Here is a 16,728-nt window from a genome sequence, read left to right as displayed (position 1 = left end):
AAAAGGACCTGGGGATTTCAGTGCACGAGAAGTTGGATATGAGTCAGCAGTGTGCCCTTGTTGTCAACAAGGCTAACGGCATATTGGGCTGCATTAGTAGGAGCGTTACCAGCAGATAGAAAGAGGTGATTATATCCCTCTGCTGGACACTGGTGAGGCCACATCTGGAGTACTGCATCCAGTTTTCGGCCCCCCACTATAGAAAGGATGTGGACAAATTGGAGATTGTCCAGCGGAGAGCAACGAAAATGACCAGGGGATTGGAGCACGTGAATTACGAGGAGAGGCTGAGGGAACTGGGCTTGTTTAGTCTGCAGAAGAGAAGAGTGAGGGGGATTTGATAGCAGCCTTCAACTAGCTGAAGGCGGGTTCCAAAGAGGATGTAGCTCGGCTGTTCTCAGTGGTGGCAGATGACAGAACAAGGAGTAACGGTCTCAAGTTGCAGTGGGTGACGTCTAGGCTGGATATTAGGAAACACTATTTCACTAGGAGGGTGGTGAAGCACTGGAATGGGTTACCTCGGGAGATGGTGAAATCTGCATCCTTAGAGGTTTTTAAGGCTCGGCTTGACAAAGCCCTGGCTGGGATGATTTAGTTGGGATTGGTCCTGCTTTGAGCAGGGGGTTGGACAAGATGACCTCTTGAGGTCTCTTCCAACCCTGATACTCTATGATTCTATGATTCTTGGAGCTGGGTTCTGGCGACTGCATGTTTGCATCCTTCTCATCAAATTCTACATCACTTTTCTTTGTTGCTTGACTTCCTCCATTTACCCCTTTTCACAACCCAGTCAATGAAATGGAAAAGCAGCAGATTTAAAACTGATTGAAAGAAATGTCTTTTTCTTTTTATACGATGTATAATTAACTGCCACAGAATATCACTGGGGCTTAGCATTGAGCAGGATTTTTTTAGAAAGGGGTTACATTTCTATGTACAGATGCTCCCCGAGTTACGTAAACCCGATGTACCCAAATCCGAGTTTACAATAAAAGTTCCGTAAACTAGAAATAGGAGGGGGTTTTTTTGCATAAAGGTCGGAGATACGTTTCCGACTTATGCAAAATTTGAGTTACACAAGGTGTTCCGGAACTGAACGCTAGTGTAAGTCGGGAGCATCTGTATAATTGAACCATCCACAGTTACATTAGACAGGGACATAAAAAAGGGACATAAATTCTCATGCTTCAGGACACAAGCTAACTAGGTTATTTCATTATGGGATATCTTGCAATTTCCTCTGAAGTATTTGGTATTGGTCACTCTCGGAGGCACAGTATAAGAACAGCCGTACTTAGGGTTGCCAATTTTCTAATTGCACAAAACCAAACACCCCTGCCTCACCCCTAGCCCCAAGGCCCTGCCCCTTCTCTGAGGCCCCACCCTCAGCCTGCTCCATCCCCCCTCCCTCTGTTGCTCACTCTTCCCCACCCTCACTTTCACCTGCCTGAGGCAGGGGGTTGGGGTGGAGGGGTAGAGGCTCTAGGCTGGTCATGCGTGCTCTGGGTGGGACCAGAAATGAGGGGTCCAGGGTGTGGGAGAGGGCTCTGGGATGGGCAGAGGTTGGGGTGTGGGAGGGTTGAGAGCTCCAGCTGCGGGTGTGGGCTCTAGGGTGGGGCCAAGAATGAGAGGTTTGGGGTGCAGGAGGGGGTTCCAGGCTGGGGCAGAGGCTTGGGTTTTGGAGGGTGGGGTGGGGGGCGGACTCTGGGAGGGAGTTTGGTTGCAGGAGAGGACTCTGGGCTAGGGCAGGGGATTGGGGTGTGGGAGGGAGTTTGGGATATAGGGTCCTGGTGGCGCTTACTGTGGCTCCCAGGAAGTGGCCACCAGGCCTCTGGGTGCATGGGCATCCAGGGAGACTCTGTGCACTGCCCTCGTGCCCGGAGGCACAGTCCCCACAGCTCCCATTGGTCATGATTCGCAGCCAATGGGAGCTGTGGAGCTGGTCCTGGGGGCAGTGCACAGAGCCTCCAAGGCTACCCATGTGTCTAGGGGCTGCAGGGACCTGGCAGCTGCTTCCGAGAACCACATGGAGCTAGAGCAGGTATAGAGCCTACTTCAGCCTTGGGCCCCCGCTGTGCTGCCAACCAGCCTTTTAATGGCCCGGTCAGCGGTGCCGACCAGAACCACCAGGGTTCCCTTTTTGACTGGGCACTCCAGTCAAAAAACGGACACATGGCAACCCTAGCCATACTGGGTCTGACCAAAGGTCCATCTAGCCCAGTATCCTGACTTCCAGCTGTGCCCAATGCCAGGTGCTTCAGAGGGAATGAACAGAACAGTTTATCATCAAGTGATCCATCCCCTGTCGTCCCAGCTTCTGACAAACAGAGACTAGGGACACCATCTTTGCCTATCTTGGCAGCTAATAGCCATTGATTGACCTATCCTCCATGAATTTATCTAATTCTTTTTTTTAACCCTGTTATAGTATTGGCCTTCATAACATCCTCTGGCAAAAAGTTCCAGAGGCCGACTGTGTGAATAAATACTTCCTTTTGTTTGTTTTAAACCTGCTGCCTATTAATTTCATTTGGTGACCCCCTAGTTCTTCTGTTACAAGAAGGAGTAAATAACACTTCCTTGTTTACTTTCTCCACACCCAGTCATATAGACCTCAATCATATCACCCCCCATCATCTCTTTTCTAAGACGAAAACTCTTATTAATCTTTCCTCAAACTGTAGCTGTTCCATATCCCTATTCATTTTGTTGCCCTTTTCTGAACTGTTTCCAGTTCCAATATATCTTTTTGAGATGGGGCAACTAGATCTGTGCGCAGTATTCAAGATGTGGGCGTACCATGGATTTATATAGAGGCAATACGATATTTTCTGTCTTATTAGGAAAAGGCTTTGTAATGATTCCCACCATTCTGTTAGTTTTTCTGCCTGTCGCTGCACATTGAGTGGATGATTTCAGAGAACTCTCCACAATGACTCCAAGATCTCTTTCTTGAGTGGTAACAGCTAATTTAGATGCCCATCATTGTATATTGTATAGTTGGAATTATGTTTTCCATTGTGCAGTACTTTGCATTTATCAACATTGAATTTCATCTGCCATTTTGTTGCCCAGTCACCCAGTTTAGTGAGATCCTTTTGTAGCTCTTCGCAGTCAGCTTTGGACTTAACTATCTTGAGCAGTTTTGTATCATCTTTATATTTTGCCACCTGTTTATGCCTTTTTCCAGATAATTTATAAATATGTTGAACAGTACTGATCCCAGTACTGACCCCTGGGGGACACCGCTATTTATCTCTCTCCATTCTGAAAACTGACCATTTATTCCTACCCTTTATTTCCTATCCTTTAAGCAGTTACTGATCCATGAGAGGACCTTCCATCTTATCCCATGACCACTTACTTTGCTTAAAAGCCTTTGGTGAGGGACTTTGTCAAAGGCTTTCTGAAAATCTAAGTACAGTATATCCACTGGAACACCCTTGTCCACATGTTTGTTGACTCCCTCAAAGAATTCTAGTAGATTGATGAGGCATGATTTTCCTTTTAAAAAAACATGTTGATATTGGACTGGATGGATCACTGGTCTGATCTGGTACAGCAACTCCTCAGTTCCTTTGAAAAGGACAGAGTGAAACAAAAAACGTTTTTTGGCAGCTGTTGTCATTTCAAAGACATTAGTTCTCTTATAGTGTTAATATCTGTTGTGTTTTTCTCATCTGAAATGTTAAAATAAACAATTCTATTATAGTAGAGCCATGAAGGCCATAAGCAAAACCAGGTACCCATTGTGGTAGGCACTGCCACACACAGAAGAGACAGTCTCTGAGTGACCTGATGAACTTATAATCTAAATAGACAAGACAAACATGGGGTGGAAACAGAGGCGGAGAGATAAAGAGACTTAGTTACAGTCATGCAGCCATGAATAGAAATCAGATCTCCTGATTTCCAGGCTAAGGTGCTGGCCACTGCATCACACTGCCTCTTCAGTAATTCTTGAAATATCCCCCTACCATCTCAAAGAATAGTGTGTTTATATTTGTACTTAGAAGAGCTTCTTTCCTATTCCCCTAACCCCATGTCTGATCAGTTTTCACCCCTGTGACGTAGCCTGAAATCCTTAATAGACATTCCATTTTGGTGGAGACTTTCAACTACAATGTAGATTTTCAGCTTATCTCATCAATGGTCCAGCTGCTGGACTGTGTCTCAAATGTTTGCCTTTTTGTTCCCATATATATTGATATAAATATATAGAGCCACTGGTAATGGGAAAATAATTGTAAAAAGTCTGTCAAGTTTAATGCTGATAAACAGTAAAGTCAAAAAAACAAAACAAAAACAAAACAGGAGTACTTGTGGCACCTTAGAGACTAACAAATTTATTTGAGCATAAGCTTTTGTGGGCTACAGCCCACTTCATCAGATGCATAGAATGGAACATATAGTAAGGATATATATATACACGTATGGAGACCATGAAAAGGTGGGAGTTGCCCTACCAACTCTAAGAGGCTAATTAATTAAGACAGGCTATTATCAGCAGGAGAAAAAAAACTTTGTAGTGATAATCAAGATGGCCCATTTCAGACAGTTTGAAAAGAAGGTGTGAGGATACTTAACCTGGGGAAATAGATTCAATATGTGTAATTACATTAATTAATTAATTAGCCTCTTAGAGTTGGTAGGGCAACTCCCACCTTTTCATGTTCTCTGTATGTGTATATATAGCTCCTCACTATATGTTCCATTCCACGCATCTGATGAAGTGGGTCAGCCCACGAAAGCTTATGCTCAAATAAATTTGTTAGTCTCTAAGGTGCCATGAGTACTCCTGTTCTTTCTGCAGATACAGACTAATAATATATGGAGATATACATATCTCATAGAGATGGAAGGGACCCTGAGAGATCAGTGAGTCCAGCCTCCTGCCTTCACCAGCAGGACCAAGTACTGATTTTGCCCCAGATCGCCCCCTCAAGGATTGAGCTCACAGCCCTGGGTTTACTAGGCCAGTGCTCAAGCCACTGAGCTATCCCTCCCCCTGAGCTGCTACTCTGAAACCTGTCAGTAAAGTCAAAGCTGATTATGGGTACCAGATTGGTTTACCCATTTACCAAGCTAAATCAAAGTGAAGGAAATTTGAAAATAAATGTATTCTATAGAAGCCACATTACTAAAAATACCCAACAAGTACAGTTTTGTCTCAACAGATGCCTTTTCGTTTCTCAAAAATGTCCAGATAATTTTTGTTTGCAGTGTTACTGTAGCCGTGTTGGTCCCAGGCTAATATAGAGACATGGATGAATAATACCTTTTATTGGACCGTCTGTTGGTGAAAGAGACAAGTTTTGAGTTTCACAGAGCTCTTCAGATGTTGGTCTAATAAAAGATATTACCTCACCCAACTTCTCTCTCATGGAACTTTTGTTGATGGAATTTTTCCCGTTTTTGAAAGTTGTAATTTGTTTAAATGACATTTTTAGATTTCAAAATCCAAACATTTTCAAAATGAACATTTTTGATGGGGTTGGGGGGAAACCACCTTGTGACTAGGCTACCTACTTAGAATCAACAAAGTTACCCTTCCCCTCCTTCAGTCCTCCCCACAAAAACAATAGGAGTTAGGATAGCCTTGTGGCTAAAACCTTAAATTAGCATTCAGAGGCCTTGGGTTCACTACCTAGTCCTCCCACAACCTTCTGGGGTGACCATAAGTTGCTTAGGTGTCATTAGTTTTTCACCCTGTCCTGTATCCACAGCCAACTCTAGTTGGGATCCTCAACTTTGTGACCTCCAAGCTGGGTAATCACAAGCCCAGGGCTGAGACCGGGGAGCTGGTAGGCAGGCTGTTCATCCAGTTTTGAAGCCGTAAAGTTCTTTTTGTCTAAGGCAGGGGTAGTCTATTATTTCTTGTCAAGGTCCAAACTCCAGAGAAAATAATAAAGATAAGTAAATAAAGAGATTGCAGGGTCTATTCAAAACTGTCTGGTGATCTGAATTGGCCCGCGGGCCACCCATTGACTACCCCCATCTAAGGTTTATCCCCCGTCTGGATTGGATGGGGAACACCGAGTGCGCCGCCGCCGCCTTGCGTATGACCTCACACGCTCCGTGCATGGGGGTCGTGTAGTGCTGGTGGGGGTCACACCAGTGGTGGCAGGGTCATACCCTTCCCTAAAGCACCAGAACGTCCTATATTCTGTGGATACGGCAGTGCCCGCCTGATGCCCAGGGAGGGGACTCAGCATCCTCGCCTGCGTCCCGCTTGTCCTGGCGCAACCCAGACTAGGGTGTGAAAGACCAGACAGCAAGTGTGAAAAATTGGGATGGAGGTGAGGGGTAATAGGAGCCCATACTAAAAAAAGAGCCCCAAATATTGGGACTGTCCCTATAAAATCAGGACATTTGGTCACCCTAACCCAGACCCCAGAATGTCCTGCACAGGATGGGGCCCTGCTCCTCGCCACACAGCGAGACGGGTACAGTCCTACACCAGCTGGGCAGGGGTCTGCTGGGTGGGGTCTGCTGCCAGGCCGGGGGAGCCAGGTGCCCAGGCCAGGCGAGGGAGGCATGGGCAAGCTGAGCTGCGCTGAGAACTACATCGCCCAGCATGCACCGCTTCCCAATGGCTCTCCCTGGCGATGGGAACTACATCGCCCAGCATGCACCGCTTCCCAACGGCTCTCCCTCGCGGTGGGAACTACAGCTCCCAGCATCCATTTGCTCCAGCTTTCCCAGGAGCGCCCGCGAGCCGGCGCCCCGTTTCCCAAGCAACGGGCTGGTAAACAAGATGGCGGCAACCGGGCCCCTGCCGGGGGGCAGCCGAGTCTGAAGCACCAGCACACTCGCCCCCCCTCCCCTTCTCCCCCACCCCCGCCGCTCCCCATGGCCGAGCGGGGGGGCGAGGAGGACGGCACGTGGGGGCGGCCCCCCCTCCCCGCCCAGCTCCTCGGCGGGGTCCCCCTGGGACCGACGCCGCCTGGGGACGGTCCCCGCCTCGGGCAGGCGCAGCTCAGTGGCTGCGAGCCGGAGCCGGAGCCGGAGCCGCAGGCGCGGGAGGAGGACTCGGATTCGGACCTGGCCCGGGAGCCGCAGCCCATGGAGGTTCCGCTCGGTCCCCGCTACGGGGGGCGGGGAGGGTCTGGCCCGGGACCGGGCCCGAGATCTGCCCGGCGGGTGCGGGGGAAGCTGAGCACTCAGCCCGGCGGCGGGCACGCCGCGGCCCACGCGTGTCCGGAGCGTGTGGGGACACCCGGCCCGAGTGGGCAGACGGGGGCTGTGTCAACCCTGCCGCTCGGGCGCTCACGTCTAGGCTGCGGGGTGGGAGCCGCAACTCCAAAGCCCCCTGTCTACACGGCTGTTGGTGGCGTGGGGGCTCTGCCTGCCTGCATCCCTTGAGCACCGGGTGGGGGGTCTGGCAGTGCCCTCCCTGGGTGCCTGGATAGGGTGAGCAGAGAGCCAGTGTACAAATCGAGACAGGGAGTGGGGGTTAATAGGTGCCTCTGTGTGACAAAGCCCCCAAAAACTGGCCTGTCCCTATAAAATCGGGACATCTGTTCACCCTATGCTGCCAGGCAGGGTGGTGGGGGCGGAATCCGAGCATGAATTTTCTTGTCACTCTCCCACCCCCAGTGTGTGTCTGTTTCAGACACAAGGAGGGGTATAGCTGAGGCTGTTTATTTCCTGCTCTCCTCCTGTGTTGCTTCCATCAGCAGGGGCGACTCCAGGCCCCAGCACGCCAAGCGCGTGCTTGGGGCGGCAAGCCGCAGGGGGCACTCTGCCCATTGCCAAGAGGGCGGCAGGCAGACATTCTTCGGCGGCATGCCTGTGGAGGGCCCGCTGGTCCCGCGGCTCCGGTGGACTTCCCACAAGTGTGCCTGTGGAGGGTCCACCGGAGCCACGGGACCGGCGACCAGCAGAATGCCCCCTGCGGCATGCTGCCGTGCTTGGGGCAGCGAAATGTCTAAAGCCGCCCTTGTCCATCAGTGGGGAGCTGGTGTGTTTTCATCTTCTGCACCCTACCGGTTCCCTGCCAGAAAGGGCCAGAAAACAGGCTGGCATGCAAATTGCTGAATTAATGCTGGCGAGCAAAGGCACCTCAGCATAGCTGTGTGCAGTGCATGTACCCAGCCCTGACGTTCAATACGGTCCCAGGAAGGAATGGATTTGTTTTGTTTCATCTGTCTCCAATCTGCCCATCACCAAGGCATTATCACCTCATATATTTAATCATGTCTTAAATATTTCTGTAGCACCATCCGCTGTAGTATCTCCATAGCTCCAATTGCTGTAGGAGGTGCTAGGAGTTGCATTATTACTCTTTGATAAATTATTTATCTTGGTCCCTAGACTGAGATCATTGTGTGGCTTCTCCAAGCTCATAGGAATTTCACAAATCATTGGCTTATTTTCTCATTAAACCTGTGCACTGGTTCACTAGTGCCATCTGTTAACCACCCACTTTGGCAGAGGACTGGTTGTTTTGTGAAAAGGATTTCACATTACTCAAGCAAAAAAATGTTAAGGGGCCACTGATTCTCGGACTGTGTTAATTTTTGAGTACCCAGCTTGAGATATTTTAGGTCTGATCTGCAGAAGAACTGAGCATTCAAAACCCAGTTGACATCTAAGGGAGATGCATGTACTCAGCGCCTCTGCAGATCAAACCTTTTTGAAAGTTTTGCATCTGAAATATGAGGTACAGAAAACTAAATGGCCCCTTTTGAAAATGTTGACTTAGGCCTTTTCTATTGCTCATATGAGAGTTTGGAGCTAGTGTACAGTATGTTTTGAATGCTAAAGTTATATCCAATAATATTTTGTTTTTCTGGGTATATAAAGCTGTTGCAAATGGTGCCACAGTAGGGACATGAGGCTAGAACTAAAACCTCTGTTGTGTTCTGTTCTGACTTGCATCACATGCAGTCCTAGTGACTTCAGTAGGATTGAACAGTTTAGAAATTGGTTTCTTAAATCTGTCTAAGAGTGTATCTGTCTTTCTTGTGTTTTGCAGGAACATTTTGATGGGGTACTGGATGAAGATACTGTGGCTGAGGCCCTGTACAAACTGGGGCGTTCAGCCCCTGGCACCAAGTTTGTTTACCTTAATCTGTCACTTTCAGTGAGTACAACCAAAGAACAAAATCTTTCAGCAGAGCCATCTTTGTGATCGCTGATGTAGTTCTCTGCTCACAAGCAGGGTGATCAGACAAGTATGAAAAATCAGGACTGAGGTGGGGGTAATAGGAGCCTATATAAGAAAAAGGTCCAAAAATCGGGTCTGTCCCTATAAAATCGGGACATCTGGTCACCCTACTCACAAGAGTCACCCTAAGCTGAGTTTCACTCTTAACAGGCGATGGCCTGTGTGACAAGGTATGTCCTCTTTTTTCAGGAGGCAGGCATAATCTTTTCACCTCCTGTAGTTGTCACTTCTGTGCCTTATGTGGGGACCTTTGGGAGGCTGTGACTTCACTCCTGGATCAGTCCCTCTGTTTTCTACTAGGAACAGCTGTAGCTGTAGCTGTAGGTGTCAAGGATTCCTCTTTACTCTGTCTCTAGGGTAACTTCCTACATTACTCTTGTTCTGCTCAGTCAGAGCAGAGGAGGAGGGAGAGGTGATAATTCCCTTGAAATACAGCCTCTAACAGCACTCTGATGGGAGGCAACTGCTGATGTCCAAGAAGATAGCAGAGCTAAACCCAGTTAAAGATGACTCGCCACAGATTCCTCTTATATGCAGCCTGATGTTGTGGCATTCCCTCTGGATTCAGCCATCTCTCATGACTGCATTTTTTTTTTTCTGCTTTGACTTTTTTCCCCATTTGTGTCTGGTTTGGGCGTGAATAGATCTTGCTTTATGTAGTCATATTCTGGAGGTCTCAGATCCCAGCATCCACGGGAGGAAGCTGTGGATGTCTCATCAACACTTCCTTCTACCATGTCTCCTAAGAGAGCAGGGTGTGGTTACACTGTGAGTTATTAAAGCTTCTTTGTTTTTATTTTCCCAGGGGCGTAATTTAAGTGACATTAGCATTCTTTCCAGATACATTCACCTAGAGAAGTTGGAGCTTTCATACAATAAAATTAATGGTATGTAGTAAGTACGCTAGTAAATTCTTGGCTTGTAAAATCATTTAGGATGAAAAATACAGTGTTCTGTGTAGCTTTAATATCATAAAACCCATCCACACATTAATGACATTGCTAATCCAACTCTGTAGAGTGATACAATAGCTGCATCTCCTTGAGAATGATTTACTGATGGTATTCATACAGCTGTACCAGCTTATGCTAGGCAGCATGAAAGTAAAGATTATTGTCCGGTTTATTATTTGGACATAAAGTGCAAACAACCATGTTAGTGCAAGGTTAAGGTGGAGATTTTACAGCTATTCCAGTCTTGGGGATTCTCTTCAGCAAAGATTTCCAGCTGCTGAAGCGTACCAAATTGCATGCTGCTTTTATGATGATCACAGTCAGGCCTCATGTCATTTTATTCTGTGTTTGCACAGCACCTAGCACAATGGGGTCCTGGTCCATGATTATTAATAATAATAAGTAAGGTGTGTGTGGTAACCTGCTGCATCATGTAACTTCTGCCTAAGTACTTGTACGTTGAGAGAGCTGGAGATCAGTACATCACTGTGACTGTCACAACCTCACTGTGTCCATTTTAGTTTTTTCCAAGCAGAGTACCAAGTAGATTTCTGAATTGAATAGAGCCCTTCTCCCAAGAGATAATCTCTCCTTTCTTGACCGCTTTAAGATTATGCCTTTTATGAAGTAATTACTAAGATCTAAATTCAGGGGGGGAAATCGCTTGCTCTGCTATTATGCACATAACTCTTAAAATTGGCTTGAGTGATGCTGTGTGGAACACAGATTGATTTGTGACTGATCTAAAGGTAAATTTTCAGTCTTGTCTGAGACTAAAGAGCCTAAGTCACTTTTGGAAATGAGATTTAGGCTCATAAATCAGTAAGGCTCTTTTGAAAATTTTATCTCTAGGTGACAAAGTTACATTAGGATGATAGCAAACTAAACCAATTTTAAAAAATAGAGATTTGATTTAGGAATTGGGCATTTATCTCTGTCTTGAGTTGTTCACAAAGTATCTTTTGTGTAGGAGGAGGTGCTAATACATTGAATTACTGTGGGCCAAGCCTTGTTCTGTGTCTTGCATGGTTTAAAATGTATTTTTGGTTGCTAGCGGTTGTAATTACTGTATTACATTATGACTCTGTAATCTATGTATTTCCCTATGTATTATTTTACTTAATTTGGTGTTTCCCCTTTGTTATAGATTTGTCTTGTGTCAGTCACATGCCTTACTTACTGGAACTTAACGCTTCCAATAATAAACTGACTACATACTTTGATTTCAAGCCACCTAAAAATCTCAAGGTAAGTTGTGAAAAATGTTTTTTGTCAGGTTTGAATTCGAAGAGGCCTTTTAAATGTAATTTAGATTCTGTACTAAACCAGGCAAAGAGATCAAATTTCCTTTGTCCCCTACACATCCATCTTATTCTGGTTGCCATTTAAAAAAAATAATTGCACCTCTCATTTGGCTTCACATTCCTGAACCCCAAACACTATGGGAATGGCATTTTACACAATTCGTTGTACTGGTTAAGATTTTGCCAAATGAATCAAATCTTAAATGGAATCAGTTCTCACTTTTCAGATTGACTGGTACCAATCAATACTGTGAAAGATGTATGTGACATATAGCCATATACTGTTCCACTTTCTCTGCTATTGTTTTGATATAGTTCACTATGGGTTACAAAGGTCTGGACATTGTTTTGAAACACTACCACTGTGGATTCCTCTGCTTTCCCTTCCTGATCTCTAATCTTTATGCATCATTGCCAGGACCATTAATATTGTCTGTAGGAGGAACACAGAATAGTTAATAAAACTTCCAAAATTTGAGTTATGTATCTAATAAAAAACCCTTTTGTTATGTCTCACCACGTATTAATATTAATAACCCTTTTATTTTGTCCACAAACCCCACCACAAGTATAATGGAAAAGCCGGTTAGTTTCACAGGCAGCTGAAAGTCCAGAAGAAAGGAAAGAAACCTCCTCATGTGTCCTTTTTCTCTTCAGGAGGTGGATTTTTCATACAATCAAATACCTGAAATGCGAGATCTGTCCGCGTACCAGTCACTTATTAAACTCACACTGGACCGTATCCTTTGTGGTAATGACAACAGGAGAAGGTGGTTTGTTGTTGTTTTTGTGAAGGGCCGTTCATTCTGAATAGCTGCCCATCTTCAGTGTGTAGCTTCACTCAACCATACAATGCTGCCTTGAAAATCAAGGTGAAATAGTTTTTAATCTAATGATGAAATTGATTTTAACTTAGTAAAACATTAATATTTATAAAAGCGGGTGAGTGGGAGTATTTGTAAAGATCAAATTCTCTGTCAAGGGAAAATAAAAAAGCTTCATGCCCTGAAAAGCTAAGAAAGCCATGAGTCATACTCCCTAGACATGGCAAAGATGATAAACAAATGCTCACTGCAGCACTGGGATATGAAGTGTAATCTTTGGCGTTTATTTTAACTCCTTTGTGCTCAGATTCAGGATTTCCCTAAGCTATAAGTGAGAAGGTGGGAGGGGAAGACGGGTGAATCTCTCCAGAGTTGCCTGTTCTGTACATTTCCTCTAAAGCTCAGATACTGGCCACTGTCAGGGCAGGATGCTGGGCTAGATGGACCGTTGGTGTGACCCAGTCTGATTGTTCTTATGATACACACCTCTTAATGAAAGAATTTAATGTTAATATGAGTAATAATAATTACTTGAGCCTCGGAGCCTATGGTATTAATTTAGATGTAATATATGGGCTAAAAATGTTAACATAATCAAGTCACTGTCCAACATTAAACAATGTTAAACAAGGTCTGAGGTTTTGTATACAGAGACCTCAGCCTGCTTAGTACCATGGCAAACGCACCATTAACAATCCTTTGAACTTTAGAAGGAAAAAGAGTTAACGTATTTGAAATGTTAAATATTAAATAAGGCTTTCGTTTTAATAATCCCTAATTCCTTTTCACTGGAGAGTTTTTAAAAGAAAAAAAAAAACCTTGTTTGACAGTCTCTTAGATAGATGATGATAACTGTCCATTTGAGGAAGAGAGAAGTTAGTTGAGACAGACTGGAACTGCTGCTAATGCTGTTAAAGTCTGATTCTATTTCATCCCAGGTGGCAGTTGGGATTCCTCTGTAGCTAGGAAATGTGGCGATGTCATTCAGGGCCGCCTGGGGATGGGGGGGAGCAAGAGGGGCAATTTGCTCCGGGCCCCTCAGGGACCCCCACTAGAGTTTTTTGGGGGCCCCAGAGGGGGGTCCTTCACTCACTCCAGGGCCCTGGAAAACTCTTGCGGGGCCTGGGCCCCTGGAGCTTCTTCTGCTCTGGGTCTTCGGTGGCAATTTGGCGGCGGGGGGTCCTTCTGCTCCGGGACCCGCCGCTGAAGTGCCCTGAAGACCCGCGGCGGGTCTTTGGTGGCAATTTCGCGGCGGGGGTCCCACCGCGGGTCTTCTGGGCACTTCGGTGGTGGGTCCTGGAGTGGAAGGACCCCCCGCTGCCAAATTACCTCTGAAGCGGGGGACCTCTGTCACCGAAGACCCCAGGCCCCCTGAATCCTCTGAGCAGCCCTGATGTCATCTGGGTTCCTCTCTCTGGCTAGGCCTCGTCAGGACATCTCTCAGAATTAGGATGTAGAAGTTCCCAGGAGATGGTGGGGGTGACAGCCATGATGGTGAAGATTGAACCTGCAGCCAATTTTTCTCCCAAGTCTCTTCCTTTAAGGATCCCAAAAGGGAGTGGTAGGGGAATAGCCCACCCCCTCTTTATTTTGTCCACCAATTAGATCCAGTTTCCAACACACCAATTTTGGTTCACTGATTTTTGGTTGCACACTTTTCTGGTTTACCAAGCATGATCTTAACACAGTCCTTAAATTATATAAGGAGACTTTTTTTTTTATTTGGACTAATTCAATCTTTCCGACCTTTTCTCATCAACATTTGTTATTCTAGGTTATTGTGACATTTTATAAGCTGTCATGTACTTGTTACAATTGAGCTCATAATTAGGGTAAATTTGTAGGCCCAATTATTACAACAAGCCTCACTTATGGGCCAGGACCCCTTTGTGCTAAGTGCTGGACAAAAATCAGACAAAAAGACAGTCCCTGCCCCAAAGGACTTACAGTCCAAGTATAAGACAAGAGACAATGGATGGATACTGACAGATGGGGGAGTACAAGGAAAGAGACCGTGTTAATCGCCATTATTTGAAGTAGTCTCAGCACACCAATGGCTTAACGGTTGTCAGGATTTTGTAGGCGTCACAGCAAAGGAGAGTTAATGGGCAAGAAGTTCCCACTTTTTAGCATTAGAGAGGTTTCAGCGTTTGTGCAGATTTAATTTGATTGAAAATCAAGTTGGTGATAGGTGAGCTGCTTTAATTGAAAAAACATTCTGCCGGGTAACCTCAAAAGTAGCTAAAATGGACTGATTTTCAGGTTCCCGCAGAATCCAGGAAAGTTAAGGCTATTAAATGTCAGTGTATAAGATCGTGCTTGTATGTGAGGTAACACTACATGCAGTGCAAATTGTTCTCAGAAACACCTTTCAGTCTGTGAGTACCCCAGGTTGTGGGGTAGCAAACCCCATTCTGGTGAAGATCTAATAAGGATGTGTTAGATACTTAAGTTTCTCCACTGTCTGCTTTTCCAAGGCATTTGCTGTGCAGAGCTGCCCTTATTCCTCCTGAAGACTCTCCTTCTCCTACACTTTTCTAAGGCTTGCTCCACACTTAAAACTTACATCGGCATTGCTGTGTTGGTGACGGATGTGACAAAAACTCCAGTATAGACACAGCTGTTCTGACAGAAGAGTGATTCTGTCTGCTTAGCCAATGGGATTCGGAGCGGAGGTATTCCTACATGGACCGAAAACCTCCTTATGTTGGTGTACACTGCATTTACACTAGGAGGCTATACTACCATAGCCATGCCAGCAAGGGGTCTGTAGTGTAGACACAGTCTAAGCTAGTGCTCTATGTTATTCTCTTGCGTTCCCATGTAAGCTTATAAATACTTACTAAGGCTTAGGAACCTCTTTTCTCCTGCCTTGTAAATTGCATCCTGAGTCTTTATTCCAGGAGGAGAGGATTGCAGGCTGTATCATTTTGGTACTTTGTCTTTCATACTCAAGTAACTGTATTGCTGAAGGATGTTATTTCAGCGTTCTTATTTCTCACAGGGATGGTTAGCTCATTTGCAGGGTTTTCAGGTTACATTGTTGACAAGTTTCACAAGGTGTACAGGTGACACTGTTCTTGTTGGAGAATGGCACTGAGACACCATTCAGATTTCCTATTGCAAAGCAAAAATAATGTGACCAATAAAAAAAGGTCACGGGTTGTTATCGCTGATCTAAATAGGAATTAGGATTTTTCATTTGCTTTGAATACAGCAGTTCAATATCTTTATTTGATTCATTTGATTTGTTGCCAGCAATACAGGAAGAACAACTATGCGTATGAGTGCATCAGGACCATTTGAAATTCAGAACATGATTGCAGAGTTTAAAATGCAACATGGCACCATTCCTAACTTGTGTCAAGCAAAACTCACAGAAGACATGGTAGCCAAAACAAGCTGTTCTTATAGTCTACAAATGAAACAACATTTCTTAAATATCTTACAGTGGTGAAAGTGTTTGGGATGCATTTCTTAACAGACAGTAACTAAGCATCTCTTCCTGTATTTCAGTGAGCTGTGATACAGATGGTAAGGTCATTACAAGTTTTCCTGACAGTTGCACACACAAACATACCTGACAGGATTATAAATTAATCTTCTTAGAGGAAATTGTCTAAAACAGAAAGGAATACAGTTTACTAAGGCAGTAATACCTGACCGCATAGTTGTAGTGGGTCATTAAGATTCTAAATTCAGTTGTTAGTGCTGACTGATTTTCTGCATCTTATTTGTGTGATCACCTTTTATTTTACATTTGTAACCTCTTGGACCCTAATAGTAGGCTGGTGTTTTACTTACTGGTAATCCATGATTAATTGGGTTCACTATGGCCAATATCATCATGTGCCCAATGAAGTTTTGCCGTAGACGTCAATAGGAAGAGGAGCAATCCTATTTTTTCATAAAGTCCCTGTCTAACTACCAAGTGTGGTACACATAATCCTGCCTCAGCACAGGGGGATGGACTAGATGACCTCTTGAGGTCTCTTCCAGCCCTACATTCTATTGTGGTCTGAGTGCACTTTTCAAAACATGTCAAGCAGCCTAGCAAAGGCCCTGTGAAATGATAGCTCCTACTAGGTAGGAATCCAGGCTAGAACATGGTGTTGGGGTTCAGTTATAATTTGACACTGTTAGTGCAGATTGGGCCAAAGCGTGTTAGGGTGTGTGTGGCAAAAGCTGACCAAACCCTGGTCGTTCAGCACAACACACAGTCGACCTATGGAACTCGTTGCGTGGGAATGTTGTGAAGGCCAAAAGTATAACTTGGTTCAAAAAAGAATTAGAGAAGTTCATAGAGGATACGTCCATCAATGGCTATTAGCCAAGATGGTCAGGGATGCAACCCAGTGCTCTGAGTGTCCCTAAACCTCTGACTGCCAGAAGCTGAGACTGGATCACAGGTGATGGATCACTCGATAAATTGCCCTGTTCTGTTCATTCCCTCTGAGTCATCTGGCACCAGCCAC

General features: G+C 45.4%; 1 protein-coding gene across 1 annotated transcript in view; it reads left to right on the top strand.

The window, feature by feature from the left end:
• Positions 1 to 6,831: 6,831 nt before the first annotated feature.
• The window catches only part of LRGUK (leucine rich repeats and guanylate kinase domain containing), an 83,081-nt gene continuing 73,184 nt past the window's right edge, over positions 6,832 to 16,728 (top strand). Inside the window, exons 1-5 of the mRNA XM_050936846.1 lie at positions 6,832 to 7,071; positions 8,981 to 9,088; positions 9,978 to 10,059; positions 11,273 to 11,373; positions 12,087 to 12,168. Coding sequence (XP_050792803.1) covers positions 6,853 to 7,071; positions 8,981 to 9,088; positions 9,978 to 10,059; positions 11,273 to 11,373; positions 12,087 to 12,168 — 592 coding nt within the window. The 5' untranslated portion in view covers positions 6,832 to 6,852. The remainder of the gene's footprint in view (positions 7,072 to 8,980; positions 9,089 to 9,977; positions 10,060 to 11,272; positions 11,374 to 12,086; positions 12,169 to 16,728) is intronic.

This window comes from Gopherus flavomarginatus, chromosome 1 (genome assembly GCF_025201925.1).
Source record: "Gopherus flavomarginatus isolate rGopFla2 chromosome 1, rGopFla2.mat.asm, whole genome shotgun sequence".
Taxonomy (NCBI): domain Eukaryota; kingdom Metazoa; phylum Chordata; order Testudines; family Testudinidae; genus Gopherus; species Gopherus flavomarginatus.
This window is presented reverse-complemented; position numbering and strand designations above follow the sequence as displayed.